This window comes from Barbatula barbatula (assembly GCF_947034865.1).
Source record: "Barbatula barbatula genome assembly, chromosome: 6".
In the NCBI taxonomy this organism is placed as follows: domain Eukaryota; kingdom Metazoa; phylum Chordata; class Actinopteri; order Cypriniformes; family Nemacheilidae; genus Barbatula; species Barbatula barbatula.
The window spans coordinates 24,382,925-24,406,689 of record NC_136765.1 but is presented as its reverse complement, the minus strand read 5'-3'; the positions used below and the strand labels follow the sequence as shown (position 1 = coordinate 24,406,689).

The 23,765-nt window shown below is 39.8% G+C and overlaps 3 protein-coding genes across 3 annotated transcripts; all 3 read left to right on the top strand.

Annotated features, from left to right (window-relative positions):
- Window positions 1-2,356: 2,356 nt before the first annotated feature.
- On the top strand, window positions 2,357-3,508 carry myct1b (myc target 1b). The gene is made up of 2 exons (XM_079459493.1): window positions 2,357-2,486; window positions 2,740-3,508. Exons 1-2 carry the CDS (start codon window positions 2,432-2,434, stop codon window positions 3,252-3,254), a joined length of 570 nt encoding a protein of 189 aa, XP_079315619.1. The 5' UTR covers window positions 2,357-2,431; the 3' UTR covers window positions 3,255-3,508.
- Window positions 3,509-7,228: 3,720 nt separating this feature from the next.
- On the top strand, window positions 7,229-17,880 carry tulp4b (TUB like protein 4b). The gene is made up of 15 exons (XM_079458118.1): window positions 7,229-7,318; window positions 7,924-8,193; window positions 8,488-8,616; window positions 9,026-9,187; window positions 9,277-9,457; window positions 9,564-9,671; window positions 10,272-10,438; window positions 10,882-11,106; window positions 11,185-11,419; window positions 11,493-11,637; window positions 11,821-11,962; window positions 12,186-12,279; window positions 12,398-12,541; window positions 12,629-16,230; window positions 16,312-17,880. The coding sequence occupies exons 1-15, from the start codon at window positions 7,298-7,300 to the stop codon at window positions 16,426-16,428; spliced, it is 5,742 nt and encodes a 1,913-aa protein (XP_079314244.1). The 5' UTR covers window positions 7,229-7,297; the 3' UTR covers window positions 16,429-17,880.
- A 478-nt stretch (window positions 17,881-18,358) lies between these two features.
- On the top strand, window positions 18,359-23,760 carry slc18b1 (solute carrier family 18 member B1). Its single transcript, XM_079459064.1, has 14 exons — window positions 18,359-18,557; window positions 18,912-19,051; window positions 19,266-19,361; window positions 19,445-19,518; window positions 19,761-19,908; window positions 20,121-20,277; window positions 20,477-20,613; window positions 21,107-21,208; window positions 21,283-21,374; window positions 22,020-22,115; window positions 22,296-22,370; window positions 22,453-22,546; window positions 22,657-22,706; window positions 22,789-23,760. Exons 1-14 carry the CDS (start codon window positions 18,536-18,538, stop codon window positions 22,883-22,885), a joined length of 1,380 nt encoding a protein of 459 aa, XP_079315190.1. The 5' UTR covers window positions 18,359-18,535; the 3' UTR covers window positions 22,886-23,760.
- The last annotated feature ends 5 nt before the right edge of the window (window positions 23,761-23,765 follow it).

The following is a 23,765-nucleotide window of genomic DNA, read 5'->3' as shown; positions in this document are numbered from 1 at the left end:
CACGTAACAAGAAGCACCTGGGCAAAACTCCTGGTCCGAAGGCACTGAATCAGCAAAATTCTGCCCTGACTCACCGTGCCAGAGAGCGGTCACGAGAGGTAAAGGGCAGAAATCCAGCATCACATACCTTGAAGCCTCTGCATCACATTCATTATGTCCTTGCTGGACCGTCCGAAAGGGCTCAGGGAAGCCATGGTCCCTCTCTACAGTCCTGCACACGTCTGATATGACACTGTATCCACTCTATCACTCGTATCAATCCACACAGCAGATGCTGCACTTCTATCTAAAGGGGCATCCCCATATGCCCCTCCCACAGTTCTCTATCTTCTGTTTCGCTTTATCTCTCTCTGATGCAAGGGACTCCAGGAACTCGATGTGGTCCAATAGAATAGCAGGTCTCATTTAGGTGCTCGACTGTGTGACGGACCAATCAGAAGTCCTCTTCTGTATAGAGATGATGAACTGTGCAGAGAAAAAGTTCAACAGAATTGTACTTGTTTCTATGTACCGCATAAACAGGCATCTTATCACAGATTAAAGTATGTTTCACTCTAATGATGGACTTTAAATACTGGTTGGCCAATTATTGAATGAGAAAATATGAGTTAAACAAGTCATTCATTCTGAATTAACTTCAACTAACTTACACATCTGAAGTTGAATGTTGTCCCTGTTGTGCAATGCAGTCCTTGTGGATGTCTAAAGGGGGCATCGTGTATATATTTAGTTTTCAAACATATGCAAGGAACTAAGTAAAGACAAAGTCACACTTGCAACACCATCAACCACAGCTTAACCATAGTAGCAATAATACTGTTTCGTATTAAAAACACACATTTAATACAGCACGGCAGTAATAACCATAGTTTACAAATAATATAAATGGTTACATCACTGGAAGTCAATCTACTTAGAGTTTATCACAATAAAACTTAAACGATGTAACTTTCTTAATGGCGCAAAAGTATTTGCACAAAAGGTTGCAAATGCTTAAAAACTATGGAAAATAAGTATATTTCGCACTTTGGCAAAATAAATAAGATGCATTTTGTTTGTGATAGTTGTATGATAGTGAGTATGATGCGCATGTTTTACCGTGAGCCGCAGGTTCCTGTGTCCCATGTGATAATGGTGAAACGCTGTTGCTATAGAAACACTTAAACAATGTTGGAAAGCGTCACAAAACGAGCAACGCCACCTACAGGAGTGAACGGAAACGGGGCGTTAGATTTTGTATTTATTTTGTCTTTTGTACAAAGTATAAATAAACATTTAAATTGCGAGAATAGTTACAATACATTAGAAAAGAAATCGGGACGTTAGATCGTCTGAGACTGCGGACGACATGAAAGTATCGCGAGAGCTGTGCTTTTGAATGGCTCTCGCGGTACTGTGTTGTCAAACGCTGATCGGGCTGCGCAGCGCTGCGTAAAGTTGAAACAATCTTAATGGGAAAAAGTAAAATGTATATTGTTATATTAATAAAGAGAGTTAGTGTGTGTGCAAAGTCTTATAGAGCTTTAAAATACCGCTTACCAAAGCAAAGAACAAGTCATAAAATATTATAATTTCTTTAACTTTCATAAAATTATTTTACATATTAATTGTTGCAAGTTGCATAACATTATACTTTATATATAAAACAAATGACAAAGACATAAATATTAAATGTATTATGGATCTGTTACAATACAGTTTTAACATCTATAAGTCAATACTGGCACCTGCTGGACATAAACTCCTGTAAGTATATCAAGCGACATACAACTACACATTACTTGTCATGCAGGAGAGAAATGTCTATAAAACCTATTTGACTGAACTCGGAATATCTCCTTATTTTCTGTGTATAGTTTTCTTTGTTTTATACTAAAGAACTGCACGTATACAAACACAAACATTGTTGTCCGAAAAGAAAAAAGCGCCCTGAGGAAATCCTCTCTGACAACAGAGAAACTCATCATCTGGGCGTTTTCACTTTCTCATGTGAAGAAACTAATTTAAAGAGTTGTGAACTTCTTCAGATTTTTTTAACCCGTGTGCTTTTCTTTCGTCTTGAATTGTATCTCAAAACCAAATAAACTGCAAAAGCTGTAATCTTACAGAAGCTGGAAGAAAAAAGGTGTAAGTCAGGCTATTATATTATAATGGGGTGAAGAAGCCATTGTATTGTTTCCATTGAAACGGGGGAAATGATGCAAGAGGAAACAGGCCTGTTCCCCTGGATCTCTGTACCAAACAGATAAGCTCAGCACTTGCTAATTATACGAGTATAGAGACAGGAAAAATGACGACAAAGTTTCCCGTCGTGCAAACAAAAAAGTAACAGCTTCCCTGAGAAATACAGTGAGCACTTTCTGTGTGCTAAGACTGAGAGTTTGCAAAAGGTTTCGCACCTCGACGTCGGCCTGCTTCTCCTAAATGTGTCATGGCTTCAAACAAAACAAATGCGATATGGGAAATTCTAAAACCTGTTGATTTTGGTAAGACTTTGCTTGCACTTGTTTTTTATTTTTGCCACGCTTTAGTTGGCTCAAGGTAGAAATCATATTCTGCATATAGGCAATAAAATGTGTTTTCATTTCTGAAGGATTTGTAGATACATAACTTAACGTTTTCTTTTTATTAAGCCAAGATTGGCATTCGCTTATAAATGTTGCAAATGATCAAGATTAAAAAACACCCAAAAGACGTGTATAAATATCACATTAAAATGAAATGACCTCTTCCATCCAGAGGAGCTCATCCTGGCATTCTGCTTGTCCATATTGATGGGTCTGCTCATAGGAATCTTGATTTTCCTCCTCCTGACATGGATGTCAAGACGCAGAGCTTCGGTCCGGATCACCAGACGTCAAAACCAGCATGCGGACTCTAAAAGCTCACAGAATCAGCTCTGTCACCTCAGCCACTACAAGAGATACGGTTTCGACAAGAACGGCGAAGGTGCTGGTAGAGCCGTATTAAATCTCCACAGACAGACGTCCGTAGACCCTAATGAAATATTGGGAAGAAGCCCCAGTTTCCAAAACTCAACTTTTCGGCCACCAAAAAAAGCGAAAAAGACCAATGATGAAGCAGATGATGATAACCAGGAGGCACTGATTCCAAACATTACAGATCCATTTAGTACAGTGCCGGCGGAGTCATTTTGGCTGGGAAAGGGCAGTCTGAGAGGCTTTCTGCCCCGACAGACTCCACCACCTGCGTATGACAGCGTCATTCACATCTTTCAAGAGAGCTCTACCTAACCGCATAATACCTTTGTGTGTGACAACAAAGACCTAACAAAAATCTAGCAAAACATGGCTTCAATCTGTAGAGAAAGAAGAAGGTTCATGTGAACAGTCTCTTACAGTCCTGCTTTGATATAAGAGGGATCTGATTTGTCCTATTCAATATTACTGACATGCACTGTTTAAGGAAAAATAACATGGACCATAATGTAATTACATTCAACATTGTGAATATTTGTTTCATGTACCATTGAATAAACATGTGCATAGAAAGTATCAGACGCTTTACATTCAAGCTATACTTTAACATTGCAAAAGATAAGAATTTATACATAGATTTTGTTTTCAATTGGCAAAATGGTTTGGTGAGGGATAATGCTTCATTCATTCATTCACACCAGGAGTTAAACAGAGCAGAAACCCTCTCAGGAATGTGTAGATATTATCGTAGGATATAATTATGGTCAAAATCAGTTGAGACAGAACAATCTTGTATTCCACGTAGCTCATACAATGTTAAATTAGATTTTTAAAAATGTAAACGTTACTGTGTATTTGTATGGGTTTTGGGCAGTATTGCCTGGTCCAATATGGCGGTTGATTCAGAGGTGAATGTAGCGTTTAGCATCTAGTTCATTTTCAGTCGTTTACGAATTTCCTCAGTTTTACTCAATCCAGCTAACGCTACACAGTCTCTTTCTTCAAAGTCTGTTTCTTTCTGCAATCGGGCTTTGTTTTCTTTATGCATAGATTTTGTTTTCAATTGCCAAAATGGTGTGGTGAGGGATAATGCTTCATTCATTCATTCACTAGGAGTTAAACAGAGCAGAAACCCTCTTAGGAATGTGTAGATATCGTCGTAGGATATTGTAGAATGTGCTTCACAGCCGGTATGCCTGAACGCAACCAACAAGTCTATTCTTCACAACACGCACTGCTCGGTGGAGAATGAAGAATGTATACAACACTCGATGCCTTCAAATGTTCAAGTTCAATCTATTTGTATAGCACGCTTAAAACGCAGGACTGACGAAAGTGCTTTACAGTAAAATATAGCATTATATGAAATATTAAAGGACAGAGTAAGAAGAAACAGAATTTAAAAAAGTTCAAACAAAACACATTTAACAGTATTTAGCTGTTGACACCTTTCAGACTGACTTGAGTAATCACATTTTGTAGAAACTACTTCCATGTGTATTTAACCTCATTAAAATGGTGTTTGACTGCCGAAAATCCACAGACTTGTCCGTTTTAACGAGAAAAAAGAGAAACAATACAAAACTGGTTAGCATTAGCACAGGTTTGGGAGAAGGTTGGCAAGTTAGGCTTTGTGTGGAATTATGGGCAAAATCAGTTGAGACAAAACGATCTAGCACTCCACGTAGCTCATACAAAGTTCAAATTAGATTTTTAAAAAATGTAAACGTTACTGTGTATTTGTATGGGTTTTGGGCAGTACTGCCTGGTCCAATATGGCGGTTGATTCAGAGGTTAATGTGGCGTTTAGCATCTGGTTCATTTTCAGTCATTTACGAATTTCCTCCGTTTTACTCAAACCAGCTAACGCTACACATTCTCTTTCTTCAAAGTCAGTTTCTTTCTGCAATCGGGCTATGTTTTCTTCTACCGGTCATGGCCATGCGGCAGGGAGCGCAACGAAAATGGATGTGATGGCATTTAGTTGGTCAAGCAACGCGTGGCGATGCAGAACATTAACGCAATAGCCGTGCAATTTTAAGGTTTAGTTCAGTGTTTACATTTAGTCATTTAGCAGACGCTTATATTCAAAGCGACTTAGGGACTTATACAGTATGTGACGTTTTGACTCTCATATTTAAGTGGCACCTTTTATACTCATTATTCCCTAAAAAATGAAATATTAAAGTTTTTTATAATTGTCCTTAGTTTTTGGGTGACGTTGAAATGCATTGTTTTCAGTACACATGCAGAGATGCTTTAATCAGTGCTCGAATTGAATCAAGTCTTATGGGAGGTCCCCACCATAAGACTTTTTTTGTGGGGGTGGGGGTTCTTGTCGAAAAAATACAATTTATACAAAATACACAATATATTTTATCATAATATGCATAACTATATTTAATCAAAACAGGCTTACATAAAAGAACAGGCTTTTGCTGTATTTTGGATCAAATCAATACAGGCTTGGTGAACAGAAATGACATTTGAACGGTGGTTTGGCGTTTTAACTTTTAAAGTGACATGACAACTAGCCCATCGACAAACTTAATATAAATTAATAATAAATTAATAAATAAATAATTAATTCACAAAATTTACCAAATCCATTGCATGAATTTAATCACATTTGTCAATATCATTATAATTTTTACTCATATATAAAAATATCTGAGGGACCCCCCTAAGTCTATTTTTTACTTGTTATGGGGGTCCCTAATGCCTAATGGGGGATCCCGGTACCCCCCAGCACCCCTTCAATTCGAGCACTGGCTTTAATGTCTTTCACACATCCGCATGTATTGCTTCACGACAAATGTAATAAAAAAAGATATGAAGTGGTGCTTTCCCAAACAGGGATCATCTTTAATCAGGAATAGGACTTGAATGCAGTGTTTTTACAGACATGGCATGCAAAAACACATCACTTGTGTGCATTTTGAGACACAACAATGGCACTGATGTATTTTAAGATGTGTTGTTTTCAGTTTAGACAGCTCTGACATTTACTTTAGTCTAGGACTGGTCTTAAACCCCGTATGGGAAACCACCCCGTGTGATTTAAATCCTCCTGCTTGTGCATGTACAACGCATTTCGGTTACATACTATCTGGATTGGGTTGCCAGACACGTGATACAAAGTACCATTCCGTCAGAGCGCGGGTTGCCTTCGCGCGCCGACAGATCCCGCATTTTGTAGTTCTTTTGCGCCAATGCACTTGATCCGAATGCGGTAGTTTGACGTGCCGTTAGGCAAAATCCACCGTGTTCATTTGGCAACCATTTAGACGCATTGAGAGCGAGTTGATAGAGGTGAGTTTGCCCATGAAAATTAACTCAGATTTTTCTATGACTCCAGAACGAATTCTTATCTTGCTTGATGTAAATTGTGCTTTGTGTGGATGGTTTCTAAGGGTTGGCCATTAGGTTTTGCTGCTTTGGGGTGGTTGCATAATCGCGAGTGTAGGTGGTGATGGATTTATTCTAAACTGCACCCAGTGTAATTTCCTTAATTAGCTATCACAACGCAAAATAACCAGATGTTTAACATTACACCGTTTGATACATGGCAACCCTCTATATGTGTTTCTCGTCGAATGCATTGTAGTTTAATAGCAAGATGTCTTATTTTTACCAATGTGTTTAGTTGCAGCAAACGCATGCAAACATAGAGTATGTCTATAGGACATGCTCATACGTGTAGTTTTAAAGTATTAGACTGCATGTCATTAAAATTCAGTCATCATCACACATCCCTGTTGCCATGACGCCTGCGAGCTGCCTCTTCTGCGTTAGTTCTGCACACTGTTGTCTTGCCCGTGTGCATCCTTTTGTCAAAAGATGCTTCGATGCAAAAATCGTTATTTCGTGTATGAAAGCACGAATTGTGGGGGCTTTAAACGCCCCGTGACGTAACAGGGTACCAATGTCAACTCGTGTTGTCTTCAGTGTCTTCTTGGCATGCAGAGCGGTTCTCATTGGTCTCTTCTGTTCTACGGTGTGCAAACAGTCTATAATATATATGTTCAGACTGCTATGCTTTCTCCTGTGTGTGTCTTTAATTTTGTGTTCTCTCCGCACAGAAATGCCGAACTACCGAAGGCTGGAAAGCTGGCTTCATTTATAAGAATGTGCAAATTCAAAATGATGTAGACACAATTGAAGACATTTTGTTGAATACAAACAGATTAAACTGTATTGCTCATGATGTGCAGAAGGTGCAGACTATAATGGCCTGATTTTTAGTCACTCTTTCTTAAGACACATCTGCAGAAAATCATTCTCAGGTTCTGCTGCACATCATTTTGAATAAGCAAGCAAAATGGAGCACTCATTTAAAGAGGGAATTCGGACCAATAATGTCCAGGGACTATGAAGAGGTGAGTGTCTTTTTAAAATGTGTTTCTGTTTTAGACACAAATATATTTGTATAGTACAGTGCATATTACGCATATATTTTAATATCATTTATATTAAGCATACAGTGTAGTTGTGACCTATTATATACAGTTTCGTCATCCAATAATACCTTTTCTATAATACGAATATCAATAAAAGTTTTTTCTTATTAATTCATATAAATTGTAACTTTACTTTTTGATGATGAGGGGAAAAGTCTTTCAAATCTCTCTATGCTTATTCTCTTTCACTGATGTTTCCTATTTCTGTTTAATGTTAGTATATTTGGATGAATTTACAATGAAACAACAAAAGTTACAAACCTTTACCTTTCTTCCATAGAACACAAAAGAAGAAACTCAAAGCTAATGTAGACTGAACATACAGCGCGAAAGCCAAATGGAGCAGTTTAATGATACTTCAGTGATGCGTTTTGAAACTTAAAATCCTCGTTCTCTGTAATGATAACAATTACCGGTGCAATTCTTATAATTCCTCAGTTTGCATCGCATGACCAGAAAGTCATGATTTGGACCAACTTCAGAGAAAATTACCCCACTTTTAATTCAGTGTTCCTCTCCTGTAGTCTGGTCAGTCAGTAGGGATGTTGGCTGCAGTGGAACATGGTCCCGTCCTCTGCAGCGACTCCAACATCCTCTGCCTCTCGTGGAAAGGGAGGGTTCCCAAGAGCGAGAAGGAGAAGCCGGTGTGCAGGAGGCGCTACTATGAGGAGGGCTGGCTGGCCACCGGGAACGCCAGAGGTGTTGTGGGCGTGACGTTCACATCCAGTCACTGCAGAAGAGACAGAAATACCCCACAAAGAATCAACTTTAATCTACGGGGTCATAACAGCGAGGTGACAGCTTGTTGAAGTGGCATTTGTTACGAAGACAATACGTTTGTGAACGGTGGTTCATGCGCATGTTAAACGAAACATCTCGGTTAGCTGGTTAGGTTTCTATCTTAATAAAACTTGAGTTTGACCAGTGTTGCATTTATAGAGTGTCGATACGTTAGCTGTGTTTGTGTATGTGCAATGAAAAACTCTGCCTTGAATCTTAACAAAAGTGTAATTCTGTGCTCCCGCGTGTGTCAGTGTTTCTGCATCATTCTATAGGATTTGAAGCTCTGTGGTTTTGCACCTGTGCAGGTTGTTCTTGTTCGGTGGAATGAGCCGTTTCAGAAGCTTGCTACATGCGATATGGAGGGAGGGATATTTGTGTGGATCCAGTATGAAGGAAGGTGGTCTGTTGAGCTGGTCAATGATAGAGGTGCACAGGTATATTTACAGTTATTGTTCATACGTTCTTGTTTATCAGGAGCGCACTAATATGATTCCAAAAATATCAAAATATAAGTGGTTAGTTTTGTTTGTGCTTTGCTTTTCACATTACATTATGTTTCAAAGCAGCCTTATCGTTTCAGAAAAAAAGATTACAAATGCTCAAAAGTATATGATACGATAATTCAGTTGACAGAGCGATTACTGAGAATACGAGCGTATTTTTCTCCAATGGTAATTGTAATAAAATGCAAACATCTCGTTTATGATCAATATGTTTTGGATGCCGTTTCAAACAAGATATCTATTATATTAAAAGGTCATTTTCTTCTGGATCAAAATTATTTATATTTAAAAATATTATTTTGGCAAGAGCAGATTGATAAACTCTTGGTTTGTCATCCAGGTTAGTGACTTCACCTGGTCACATGATGGTACGCAGGCGTTAATCGCCTACAGAGACGGTTTCGTCCTGGTGGGTTCAGTGAGTGGTCAGAGACACTGGTCATCTGAGATCAATTTGGAGAGCCAGATCTCCTGTGGTATCTGGACACCAGATGACCAACAGGTAACGTTGACCTGACGTGTTGTTTTCCGTTTTTGCTGATGTTAGACTTTTAACATTTCTATAATGTGGTTCATTTTAATTCCATCTAGGTGCTGTTTGGAACAGCAGACGGACAGGTCATAGTTATGGACTGCCACGGCCGCATGCTCGCCCATGTTCTTCTGCACGAGTCAGATGGTATAGTCGGCATGTCCTGGAACTGCCCGGACTTTCTGGTGGAGGACAGCACTGAGAGCGACACAGACTCGGATGATCCCACCCCTGCTCAAGGTATGTTACACTCTGACATTCTTGTCAAGAACTATGTTCATGTGGTCTTTGGAAGATCTTGGTGTTACATTATCCTTTATGCTATAAAACTGTCTTTCCTTACAAGTGCAAAATTTGAAACCAGTGCTCACGGTCAGCTTCATATCGGGAGACATCAGTTTGATGAACAACTTTGACGACCTTTCACCTAACATTATACGCTCGGGACTGAAAGGTAAAATTTTTACCTTCGAAATAGGTATCCGACTTACCATGTGTTCCTGCCACTGAATCATTATTAACAAATTATTCAAGGTTATGTTGTTAGATCAGCCAAAAATGTCATCATTTATTTATTTACGACTTTCAAAAACCGTATTTGAAAATATTTTGAAAAATGTCTCAATAGTTTTGTGTTCTTACAATGGAAGTTAATGGGGGCGCATTGTTGTTTGGATTGGATTCAATTTATTGTCATTACACACATACAAGTACAGTGCAACGAAATGTATTAACGTTCTTCAACGTTCTTCAAAATATCTTCTGTTGTGTTCTGCAGAAGAAAGAAAGTCATGCAGGTTTGATTGACTGAATTTTCATCATACCATTACATTCATTAACATTTTCTTCTGAAGTGGGACTACTTTTCTAAGCAGAAAAGTTTCTGGTTATCGGCATGGTGTAGTTCTGCGAAAAACATAATAAAAAGATAATAAACAAGATAATAAAAAAGAATATTCCTTTAAGGCGTCTGATGTCACTGTACTGTTAATCTATTGTGACAGAGTTAGAAAACAGGCTGTAATCTGATCAGACGGAGTTTTGTGTTTTTCAGATGTGGAGGTACAGTGGTGTTCTCAGGGAGATCTTCTGGCAGTGGCTGGGATGGAAAGACACGGCCTGCCTTCTGACTCAGCCTGTGCCTCCATCATGAGGAACGCTCTTGTCAAGTTTTACAACGTCCAAGGGGAACATATATACACTTTGGAAACTCCAGCCCAAGTGAGCCTTACAACACCAATGATCATTTAACCAAATAAATGTATTAAGCACTGAAATGATTGCATACTTCATCAAACACTACTTGGATACAGTGGATTCAAAGTAAATTAGGTTTTATTTGTTTGCAAATACCAAATGAGCTGATATGTTGTCATTCAATGCAATTGGTGCAGTCTTTTTGAAAGTGCGCGTATCCTTTTTTCTATTTTTGGATATATTTGCATTGGATATACACACCTAAAGTTACTTAGTATGTTGATATTTGCACTTATGTTTGGCGCCACAATAGTTTCTGTTTGTCAATTACTTACTTATTATGAATATTTTTGGCTTTCATTCCTTTTACATTTTTCACAAAAAATAGTCTGCAGAGAGTTTACCAGAATTACATTTTACCTCTAGTTGTATGTTTATATACAAATCTGAATCTGTTTTGATTTCAGAGGCCCATCACCACTATCTGCTGGGGTCACCGAGACTCCCGTCTGTTTCTAGCCTGCGGTCCGGCTCTGTATGTGGTACGTGTGGAGCACCGTGTGGCCAGTCTGCAGCTGCTGTGTCAGCAGGGCATTGCCAGCGCTCTTAAAGAAGAAAGAGATGTGGGAAAACTGAACATGCCCTCCCTACTCTGTTCCTACGTGACCACTGCATTCATTCCAACAATTAAGGTACTCAGACAAAGCCAAACAGGTTACCGTTTAATTTGTATTGACATAAAACTAAAACAAACTCTTTCGTCTCGCCAGCCGCCCATCCCTGATCCGAACAACATCCGAGATTTTGTGAGCTATCCCACTGCGGGAAACGAACGGCTGCATTGCACTATGAAGCGCTCAGAGGAGAATCCAGAGGCGGGAGGACCCTGCTACACACTCTACCTGGAACACCTGGGGGGCCTGGTGCCTATTCTCAAGGGCCGTCGCATCAGCAAACTACGGCCAGAGTTTGTCATTATGGATCCGAAAATGGATAGTAAAGCAGGTACAACTCTAAACAAAACTCGAAATAATAATTCAAGGCGAAATCGTTCAGATCATTCAATCTTGTCTTTCAGATGAGGTTTGTGTTAATGGGATGATCTCCTATATGACAGACAGCTGTAACTGTTCAGACTCCAGTGATATTGAGTTAAGTGACGAGTGGGTTGGGCGAAAGTCGCCAAAGCTTTCCAGAGGAAACAGGTCTCCTAAGCTTCCTAGGTACTCTAAACATATAAGGTACTGTTATATATTCATACGATTCATGCAAGATTTCAGGGTGAAATGTCTAAACTGACACTATAACACAATATGAATATTATCAATTACTTTTTGTTATTTTGTGTTGTTATATGTTATACGTTACGTTACGTTACGTTACGTAATGTATGTTTCACTGCCAAGAATTAGTATGGAATCGAGAAAGTCTCCCAAACTTGCTCAAACATCTCAAGAAATGTCTAGGTCTCCTAGGTTACCAAAGAAGCATCCAGTACGGTCTCCAAGTCTTACTCGACGAGAATTTCCAGTTGATGGCTTTAGTGAGGTACTTAACATCTTCTTAAGAAGCTTAATATGGTTATTATTTTATTATACTTGGCTTGAATTGATATGAAGTATTTCCATTTATTGCCTGTGTCTACTGCACCATGTCCTCGGATGACACCTCATTTTGTTTTAATCTCCTGAGAAGTGGAAAATAACAAAATGGGGGAAATTACTTTATATTTGAATACCTCCTTTTAATGATCGCACAATTTGCTTTGCAGCATAATTACTTGGCCCAGGTCACCTCTAACATTTGGGGAACAAAGTTTAAGATAGTTGGTCTTGCCAACTTTTTGCCAGCTAACTTGGGCGCAGGTATATCAGATGTTACACAACTGCATAGTATATAATAATATCATTATTTTATCATGTGACTTATTACATATTAGATATTAATTCAACCTATTTTGTTAATTCATGTATTTTGTTCCAGTTATTTATAAAACTAGTTTGCTGCACCTGCAACCTCGTCAGATGACAATCTATTTGCCTGAGGTGCGTAAAATATCCTTGGACTTCATGAGTCTCCCAGTATTCAATCCCAATGTGTTCAGTGAGGATGAAGATGATTTGCCTGGTAAGAATCAGTTCAAGTCCAGATCTGATTATAGATTTATTAAAATATAAATTGGTGATCTCGACATACTGCCCTATCTTTTTTTAGTGATGGGACCCTCTGGAGAGTCAGCTGAAACCCCCCCATGCACGGTCAATATTCCCATCGCCCCAATCCACAGCCCTGCTCAAGCCATGTCACCTACACAGAGTATAGGCCTTGTCCAGTCTCTGCTAGCCAATCAGAACATTCAGCTTGATGTACTCACCAATCCCACGGCAACCGCTACTGCAGCAGCAGCGGCAACGGCAACGGCAGCAGCTGCCAGTGCATCAGTGTCTGAGCATAGTCAGGACACTGGGACAGCACAGTACTCTGTGCCAACAAGGTACTCGAACCCTGGACAGGTGATAATCAGTGGAATGGAAGTGAATAACATCCTGAGTGGAACTCTTCCTCCACCTCCACGTCATCTGCCGCAACAACGTCAAGATCATCAACAGTCAAAGCATCAACAGCAACTGCAACCACAGCAACATCATCTGAAAATGCAACATCAATCACAGCAGCTGCATCAACAATCACTGCAGCAGCAACATCAGCAGCAGCTGCAAACGCAGCAACATCAGCAACAACTGCAAACGCAGCAACATCAGCAGCAACTGCAAACACAGCAACATCAGCAACAACTGCAAACACAGCAACATCAGCAGCAACTGCAAACGCAGCAACATCAACATTCGCTGCAGCAGCAACATCAGCAGCAACTGCAAACACAGCAACATCAACAGTCGCTGCAGCAGCAACACGTGCAACATCAGCAGCAACTGCAAACACAGCAACATCAACAATCGCTGCAGCAGCAACTGGTGCAACATCAGCAGCAACTGCAAACACAGCAACATCAACAATCTCTGCAGCAGCAACATCAGCAGCAACTGCAAACACAGCAACATCAAGCATCGCTGCTGCAGCAGCAACACCTGCAACATCAACATCAATTGCAAACCCAACAACTGCAACAGCAGCATCACCAACTTCAGCAGCAGGTGCAGCAGCATCAGCAACAAATTCATCAACAACAGTTCCAACAGCAGCAGCATCAGCTGCAGATTCAGCACGAGCAAATGCAACAGCAGCAACAACAGATGCAACAACAGCAGCAACAGATTCGACAGCAAATCCTGGAGATGAGGCAGCAGCAGCAACAGCTTCAGCAGCAGCATCAACAAATACAGATGCAACACCAACAGATGCAACAACAACATCAGCAAATGCAACAGCAGCTCAAAATGCAGATGTCCCTACAGCCTCCTCCTTCAGGGTATGCGACTTTGACCCTGCATCAGTTACAGCTAATGCCTCAAAGTCCTCATCCAGACCAGCCACCAAACAGAGGAGAACAAGTCCTCACCCTAAAAGTTCCCTCACGACCACAGTCATTTATTGAAACAGACACTCTTGAGTTTCAGATGCGCAAGGTAAACCCTCCACCACCATATCCAGGCACGGTGGTATCTGCTCCTGCAGCAGTCCCCACTACAGCCCCTCCGGGTCTTCTGGTTAGCAATGAAAATGGCAATACGCTGTCAACGGATCAGTGTTTAACTAAAGAAGAGTTCTCTCTTCACTCAGTTAGCCTACAATATCCAACTCCACTGGGCTATGAAAGGATCACAACATTTGACAGCAGTGGAAATGTGGAAGAGGTGTGTCGCCCAAGGAGACGTTTGATACGGAACCAGAATGCCTACGGGATGCAAGGAATGGGCAGTTCTGCTACGCTAAAAGTGAGTTCATCTGAGAACAAGAAGGTCCTGTTGCCGTATAGTTCGGCAACCCTTAGTCGCCTCTCAGTGCCTAGATATTCTATACCAAGCGGAGACCCACCGCCATATCCCGACACGGTCAACCCGATCAATACAATCAGAGGTCCCGCCCAGAGGATTGACAGTGGTCTGATTCATGCAACTTTGCGTCGGGATCGAAGAGAATCCACCTTGAAAGTTCCCCAATTGGTGGATGCGGTGAGGACACTGCCAACAAAAACCAAAATGAATGGTTCCCTCACACTCTCCTATCACCCTAGGATACCCACGGCTTTGTATACGTGCACTCAGTGTAGTAGTAATAGCAGCAGCACTAGCGTAAGTGTCACTGGTGGAGGCACCAACAGCAGTGGAATTGCCGGAGGAACTGTGATCCGGCAAGAGTTTCCACCTGGCAAAGGGTCTCAACACAGCACTATAATTATGCACTCCAAAAGTGCATCGCCATTAGCCTCCCACTCCTCCTATAACCTCCTGAGTCCTATCGACAACAGTAGAGACAGAACTGTATACGTGAACTCTGCCTTTACAGAAGACGAGCCGCTAAGTCAACAGTGCCATCTTGAAAAATCTGTGCGCCATTTAACACTCGGGGATGTCAACTTGACAGTCAAACGGCCTCCACCTTACCAATGGGACTCTGCCGCAGCAGAACAACTCTGGATACCACAAGAGCAAAATTTATTGCCTCTACCACCAGGACATCATAAGCCACCTTTTATATTTAGCCAACCGCATAACTTGGACATAAATCGTCTACCTTTTATCCTTTCAACGAAGCCTCCTACAAGTCCAAGTTCGACGACCCTCCCTTCACACTATCAGTTATCTCTTCCACCCTTTCCACCAGTGGGAGGACATGGTGGACCTCAACTGCAGACTTTGCAGAGTCCTGGACAGCCATGTCCCCCCATTGAAATGGTAGGATCTAGCCCGTTCAGCCAACCGGACCCAACTTTAGTCCTGCCTCCAGGTTATCCAGCGAATCTGACAAACCTAGGTTGTGGTACCCTTCCACCCATGTATCCAGGGGCCAGCTCCTGCAACAACTTACAGCTGCATACAATGAGCTTACATCCCTGGAGCACATACAGCACTTGTCCTCCCATGCCTGACCATTCAGCAACACTTCCCAGTAAGACCCACCAGATCATGGAAAAGCCAGTACTCTCTCCGCCACCGCCTTCTCCACCTCCTCCACCACCTCCTCCTCCACCTCCTCTTCCCCCTCCTCCTCCACCTGTTGAACACTTGAACCATCAAATCACCTCAGAGGTAGTTGCTGAATCTGGGGACAGCTTTCAAGAGCGGACCTCTCTAAATGATAGTCCGATTCCTCAAGGTGCAGAGAGGTTCAGCAAAAAGAGTCGTAAGCGTCTCGACAGTAGGGTGGAAGAGGCGAACATGTCCGGTGTCTCTGAAGGGAAATCAAAGAAGGACGGTCGCACACTCTCGGATTTCAATTCCCTGATCTCCAGCCCTAGGCTTGGCAATAGGGAGAAGAAGAAACCTAAAGGGCAGAAGGAGTCACTGAACAAGGCAAAGAAACTGAGCCGAACGTCCAATGAATTCCAGGACAGCTCAGAGAGCGAGCCTGAACTCTTCATCAGCGGTGATGAGTTGATGAACCAAAGCCAAAGCAGCAAGAAAGGATGGAAGAGCAAACGTAATCTGAGGACAGCAGGCGAACTTGAGGAAATAAAGTGCCGCAAGGCCAATGAGAGAGAGGACCGTAGCCTTGGCAGTCAGGGTTTTGTCTATGTCATGGCCAACAAGCAGCCGTTGTGGAACGAAGCCACCCAGGTATACCAGCTTGACTTTGGAGGACGGGTAACACAGGAGTCGGCCAAAAACTTTCAGATTGAGCTTGATGGACGCCAGGTATGCAATTGTTTTGCAATGACACACTTACATTTGAATATAGATCAACAATGGGATCTGACCCACAATTTTCTTTTACAGGTAATGCAGTTTGGTAGAATCGATGGCAATGCATACATCCTGGATTTTCAGTATCCATTCTCAGCGGTACAGGCGTTCGCTGTGGCTCTGGCTAATGTTACTCAGAGACTTAAATAGAAAACCTTTCTGGCAATCTTGTCCATGAGAACCAGTGGACTTTGACATAGAGATTATCGCTGATTGCGGATTGAGAAAAACGACAACAGTTTCTGCTGCCATTGCGTGCTGTTGTCTGTATAATGCCAGGTAGTAGACCTGAGACACATGGTCGCTTTCAGGCAGAGAATACACAAGACGCACAGCTGATTAAACAATAAATGTAGTGCTTTAAAGTACCTTTTTGTTAACAGAGGGACAAGCTGATTTAAGGTTCTATGTGAAACAAGTTATTTGCTTGTGTATTGATAGAATTTTATTTTATTCATGAATTATTGATTTTTCATGTATTGTATTATGGTGTGATTCGATGCAGAGCTAATCGTTGAAATCTGAGATGGATGTTAGACTTTTTTTGCTTGATATCCCGGCCCCTTGTTTTTTCTTCTTGTCCTTTATGTGGCAAATATACATTTCTTATGAATAATTCTATATGTAAAGTGATATTTTCTTTATTATTGTTTGTCGTCAATAACTCAAATGATGATTTCACTTCCATGAAGTGAAATCAGAGATAAAATAACCCAGTTAGGATCATAATTTTGGTGGTCATAAAATCCTTTCTCACATTATATTCACAAAATATTATATTGTCATTGCATTCTTTGCACACTATTGTATTGCAGTATGCCCGTATTGTCCTTTTTGAACAAGTCATTGCTTTTTAATGTTAACAGAAATCAGAGTTTAAACATTTTTCAATTATTGACAAATATATTATATTATTCTAATTGTCATGTAAATAACATGACAGAAAAGTGATGTGGTTAAATCTACCTTAAAATTTCCTTTACGCGTGTTCAGTGTACCTGACCAATGACACTTTAGCACGAACTATATTGTATGCATTAATTTAGCCAATAATGTCTTATTACTATGTAAATCTAACACACTGTATATTATGCAATGAGTGGAATCCAAATGAAATTGAAAGATGACGTGTAGGACAGAAGGTTTCCTCATTTCTAAGTTATAAGGATCTGTTGCTTATTTTGATTGTTAGATGTTTCTTTACAAGTTCGGATGATTTCCTTTATTATATTCAGTCTGATTGGTTGAACTTTTCTTGCAGAAATTGAGCTGAAACACTTGTTGCTCAGTTCCTGAGTTTCCTATTCGGTTTTTATTCACATTTGTTGTATAAGATTCAGTGGTTGGGAGTGAGGTAACGGTTGATATGGTCGACATTTTAAGCACTTATTCTTGATGTTGTACTATTTGATGATTTGTAGTTGCAGTTATTTCTTGCCACTTTGTACTGGGATATTTTGGCCCAGTGTAAATTATGTGGAATGTGAAGCTTTAACTGTGCTTTATTGCTTAATGTACATTTTACAAATGTATTTCAAGGATGTCTTGGGAGCTTTAGAATGTGTGTGTGCAGAGTAGACTTTAAGTCAATTAAATTACATCAAAAATCAAAGTAGTTTGATGACGTCTTTGAAGATTTTTTTATACTTCTCTGTGTAAAGTTGGGCCAGAAATACGTGTGCCAATGTTGTGTTGCCATGACATATTTTCTCTAAAAGATGTCATCATGGTCAAATAAATGATTCGAGTCATTTTAGAAAAAACTTTATTTGTAAAGCAGCTTGCTCAAAGTATGTTCCAGATAAGTTTGACCAGAAATATATATTTAAAACCCAGATCGAGCAAGCTAAATGTAATGTTATGGCTTCTTATTTTCTTTAGAAGATGTAACTGCACTGACCTCCAGATGGTGCACTTCAATTTTGTTTCCATAAGACCTCGTAGTGTTCAGATTCAATTTGATTAATTACCAAAAGACAACAGACAAGCAACGTTACTTTATTTTACTATATATATTTACTGTATAATAAATGGACTGTTTGTAATAAAAATGGCGTTTCCCATTCCACAGATTAGAGGTAAACACAGCGAATCCGTTCGATCGAATCACCCGAAAAGAATCGGTTCACTAAATGATTCGTTCGCGAAACGCTGGTTATATATACCCAGTGACAGAAGAGCGGAAGAGTCGCACAATCTCAGCGAGACCTTCGCCAAACTGCAAGAACAAGAAGAAGAAAGTCTCAGCGAATTGATAATGGAGTGCGATCAAGACACAGGTCTGTTGTTAACACATCGTCTGTGACAGTTTGAAGTGTTTTGAACGTTGTTGTGAGAGGTGTGTTTATTATTGTCGAGCATGCGTGAGATATGTTACGCTTTGTATTTACTCATGAATGAATGAAGTGGTGTTACATTGTTTCCTCAATCATAAATAAATGAATGAATGAATGTTACTTTGTATCTTCGGTCACTTGTGAGGAATGAAATAATGTTACATTGTGTCTTCAGTCGCGACTGCGTGACATGTTGCGTTGTGTCTTCTGTAACGAACGAACGAACGAATGAATGAATGAACGAACGAACGAACGAACGAATGAATGAATGAATGCATGCATGTTGACGTCCTGTAGGGGGTCAAGGTTCATCAGCACGAGAGACCCCCGGCACTAAAATGACGAGACAGCAGATATTAACACTCATCGCGATGGCTTCAATAAACTTCAGCTCAATGATCTGCTACTCCATTCTGGGTCCTTTTTTCCCAAACGAGGTACTGATATTCGCATCTGATGTTCATAGTAAATACGCTTGTCTGACTTCGTACCTGCCAGTCTGGTTTTATTAGTGCCACTTGTTTACCAAACACAGCAAAAATGTGTGGTTTGAAAATCTTAGTTTGGTATGAAAACCACACGTCCTGTGTTTCTTTAAGGATATGAATTCAAGTGTATCTGAGACATGTTTAAGCACGTTTCATTACTCAGGCAAAGAAGAAAGGTGTCAGTCAAGCTATGATCGGATTCATATTTGGCGTCTATGCATTATGCACGCTGGTGGGATCACTTGTACTTGGTAAATATGTAAGTGAATGGTTATTTGAATGATGTCACAGTGCTTTTTGGTGGATGGCGTGCCACATCCGTGCTCTCGACCTCTGTTTCAGATTGTCCAGATAGGAGCCAAGTTTATGATTGTAGCAGGGTTGTTCGTGTCTAGTGGATGTACCGTACTCTTCGGGTGAGTATGAAACACTTCAAACAGCCTAAACCAGCCTAGGATGGTTCGCTGGTCTTTGCTGGTTTAAGGTAAATTACTACTGTAAAGTAAACAAATTCCTTTTGTTGAAACGTCACGTGGTCAAGGTTTTATAAGATCACATATAACCTCAAATGTTAACATCAATACTGTGTCATGTTTATACGTAAACATACGTGTGATTTTTTAAATCACTATTGACGTGTTTTGTCTTGAATCTGCAGGTTTCTCGACCAAGTGTCTGATGGGACACTTTTCATATTTCTGTGCATCATCACACGCTGCATAAACGCCGTTGGCTTTTCTGCCGCAGTTACGTCGTCTTTTGCCATTTCAGCAAAAGTGTTTCCAGACAACATAGCAACTGTTTTGGTGAGTTGTGCTCAATTCTTCTTTTCAGTGCTCTTAATGCCCAAGAACAAATCGGGAAATGGAAGCATATTGTTCGTGTGACAAAGACGTGTTGTTTCTCCAGAGAGCATCTGTAGATGAAGTTGTTCACTGTCTCACTGGTTTCTCACGGTCACTGGCCACTGTTTTGTATTTTGTGATGACACTATTAACGGTGATGTTTAATGTTACAGGGTTTTATGGAGGTTTTTACAGGGCTCGGTCTGATATTGGGACCTCCTTTAGGCGGTTGGCTGTATCAGACATTCGGATATGAAATCCCATTTGTGGTCACAGGCTGTCTTCTGTTTGCCGCAGTGCCACTCAATATGTGGATATTGCCGAGTTTTGGTCAGTGTTTTTTTTTACCTCCGCTTCTAGATTATATGTAATATGCTGTTATGATGAGATGATTTGAAAAGGCGTTTACATTTCACCACTCAAGGTTTAACCTCTTTAAGTTTCGGAATGTGTGTCAGCTCTGTTTGTTTTTGTCATTGTTTATCCTCTGACCACAGCGACAGACGTGACCGTTTATCTCGTTGTATAGACGCAGTTCCTTCCCAGGATTCCTTCTTCAGACTGTGTACCAGAATAAAGATTCTTCTCATCTGTTTTGTGGTCTTCACTGTGAGTTCAGGAATTGGTTTCATGGATGCAACTCTGTCCATATTTGCTATAGAAAAGGTTGGTCATTTTTATTAGCTGCTACACAAGTCTGTTAATTTTAAATTAAGGATATTATTGTAAGGTTATGACAGTCAAACGTTGAAAACATATCTGTTAATTGAAATTGAATTTAAATTGGCCTACATATTACTTGAACACGTAAACTAAATGACGACTTAAAATGTTGTCTTAGCAATAAACTTAAATAAGTGAAAAGCTGATGCATTAAAATTATAAACTGTAAATAAATAAAAAACAAACCAAAAGGGAAATAAATAAACAAATAAATGAAACCCAAACAGTACTATTAAAACTTAAAAGCAAATACAATATTTTATAAAATGTCATGTAAGATATTAATAAAACTGAAATAAAAACTCGATAACTGTTGAGCTATTTAAATGACATTTATTTGAATTAATATACAATCAAATATGAATATAAATTGTTAAATTATGACCAAACACAGATGGGAAGTTAATTCCGGTCCATGTGTGTTATTTGTTAACAGCTGAATCTGAGTGCTGGAAGAGTGGGGTTGCTTATGATCGCTCTGTCACTGCCTTATGGGGCCGCATCGCCTGTATTCGGTATAATAAGCGATAAATATCCAGTAAGTGCTATCTATCATTATTCTAGAGGTGCTGATAAAAATGTATTTAATAACGTGTGTGATTCTCTGTGCAGTACATCAGGAAATGGATGATGGTGATTGGAGGAATGGCCACAGCGGTCAGCTTCTGCTTCCTCGGCCCACTTCCAGTATTGCATATTAGAAGGTGAAGCACATGTAGTTCACTCAGTGGGTGTCTCAATCAGCTCTGTAGTACACTTGTGCATTTCTGAGGGGTCAGCCAATGATAAAGCCCATGTCAAATTAATTAAACACACAAACGTACCTTATTATATGAATTAGCTTTTTTTCTTCAAGGACTGAATGAAAATGTCTTTAAGTATAAATGAAGCTTAAGAGTGACCCGAGCATGGACTCTCCAAACACAAATTTAGACTTCACTTTTTTATACCTTTGTAGTAAAAGAGAGGTCAAATATTTTTACAGTTGTGTTCTTTTAAAGTTGAATCAGTTAAAACATTTCAAAAGTACATTTATTTATTTGTTATTAAGAATTATATTAAAACAATAACAAGAAATGCCTATTAAATATTCAGGGATTTGTTTGTCGTTGTTTAGAATAAAGTTCTTGTCAAGTTATATCATGTAATATTGAATTAATGATAAAAGCCAAAGCAATTATTTTGAGACGTAAAATAAAAGAGACCGTTACATGTTTACACCATATAGCGATCCACTACATAGTGAACTGAGGAGTGGATTGACACGCATCCGATTGTTGCTATTCTCCATGTTGTTGTTGTTTGATAAAATACTTCACTAATAAGTGTGATGTCTTCTGTGTCTTCAGTCAGCTATGGCTCACCGTCCTCGTGCTGGTCGTGGTGGGATTCTCAGTATGCATGACCTGTATCCCCACCTTCGCCGAGATGATCGACTGTGCACAGTGAGGCAAATAAACCATCGCACGAATCCATTAAACACACAGACCTACTTTATGTTTACATAGTTACTCTCATTCTGTCGTGTTGCGCTAGATTCCTGAAATAGTTTGAATAAATGGATTTAGCCGTGAAGCTTCAACACACACAAACGTAACATTGAACGGCTGTTGTTGTTCTTGCAGTGAAAATGGCTTTGAGGCAGGCTTGAGCACTCTGGGTTTGGTATCTGGATTGTTTTCGGCGGTGTGGTCTGCTGGGTGTGTATTGGAAGCTACTATTCAAGAATAGTCCTTACATTTCTCCTTCGCAAAACCTTAAGCATCTTTATTTTATTTGAAGGATGTTCTTTGGCCCGACCGTCGGAGGTTACATCACGCAAGCACTGAACTTTGAATGGAGTGCAGGGGTTCAAGGTGCACTCGCCTTTCTCGCTGTAAGAATAAAATATTCATATGGTCGTGTGAATTGGAGGGGTGATGACTGCTGTGATGTGTGTATGTTGTGTTCATCTATTCACTACATTTTGATCTTTACTTTATGTAGGCACTCTTTCAAGTCATATATTTCACAATCGAGGAAATGCAAAAGAAAAAGTAAGTTTGCTGTGATGGCATCCAGCATGGTGTAGTATTCAAGTTTTTAGGCAATATGTCATTCCTAATATCTTGATTTCAGGTTGCAACAGACCAGCAAGACCGAAGCAACATTATCTCAAGATGAACAATCTCCTCTTCTTGCAAAGACAGAAGCTATCTGTGTTGACATCGGTTGAAGCTTCATGCTTTTCAGTGGAAGGACAAACTTTGCGGTATTGCAGGTAAACAGGTGAATATGACAGGGAAGACAAACCCGGAATGGGACGATTTAACATCAATCGGAGTTTCAGATGGACAACATTTCCATTCAATGAATTTTGGCGCTGGACATTTACACCGTATGTTCTTAAATCGAATTGAGGGTTTGTGTGTATTAAAGTGTAATGTTACCATTGTGATGACATTTCATTCAAACTAAGATTAGTGAACAGCTTAGCTTTAAGAAGCTGTTTTTTATGACCAACTTGAGATAAAAAGTATTCATCACGATGACGGTAAAGACATTTTATAATCCCTGTCGCCATCGGTTTTGAACATTTGTCTTGATTTTCGTCTGTAGTAACTTAACATGTGCTCTAGTATGATCAGTACAGATATGTTATATTTGTCTTAAATATAAGTATATCAACTCAAGGGTAGGTCATGTGTTACCTTGTATACAGTGTGTGTGTGTGTTTTGGGTACAACATCGTCTGAAAGGTTTAAGGGCTTCAAAAACTCTACCAAATAGCAAGAATGTGAGATTTATATGTTACTTAACAAACATGGATTAGTCATATAACAGTAGTTTGTCAATGACCCTTTTACAACTTTCAGCTTTTACAGATTAACATGTTTTTGTCTTAATCCATCCAAACTGGCAGGAAACAACTACATATGTATAGCCTTTCAAAATGTGTTAACCTTTTAATAGTGTGCATTGCAATATTTTATTAACACTGATACTAATAAACAGTTTTGGAACATTGCCTCTTTCAAACCTGATGTCGTTTTTACTCTGTAATATGTGCTATTTCTCGGTTACTTTCAAATGAAAACATTTTGAAATCATAAGAA

Excerpts from the sequence above, each read along its gene's own strand:
- myct1b (XM_079459493.1), top strand. The coding sequence starts at position 2,432 with ATGGCTTCAAACAAAACAAATGCGATATGGGAAATTCTAAAACCTGTT. Across the intron at positions 2,487-2,739 it reads TCTAAAACCTGTTGATTTTG|AGGAGCTCATCCTGGCATTC; the intron begins GTAAGACTTTGC and ends TCTTCCATCCAG.
- tulp4b (XM_079458118.1), top strand. The coding sequence starts at position 7,298 with ATGTCCAGGGACTATGAAGAG. Across the intron at positions 9,188-9,276 it reads GGACACCAGATGACCAACAG|GTGCTGTTTGGAACAGCAGA; the intron begins GTAACGTTGACC and ends AATTCCATCTAG. Across the intron at positions 11,107-11,184 it reads CATTCATTCCAACAATTAAG|CCGCCCATCCCTGATCCGAA; the intron begins GTACTCAGACAA and ends TCGTCTCGCCAG.
- slc18b1 (XM_079459064.1), top strand. The coding sequence starts at position 18,536 with ATGGAGTGCGATCAAGACACAG. Across the intron at positions 21,375-22,019 it reads CCAGTATTGCATATTAGAAG|TCAGCTATGGCTCACCGTCC; the intron begins GTGAAGCACATG and ends CTGTGTCTTCAG. Across the intron at positions 22,547-22,656 it reads GTGCACTCGCCTTTCTCGCT|GCACTCTTTCAAGTCATATA; the intron begins GTAAGAATAAAA and ends TACTTTATGTAG.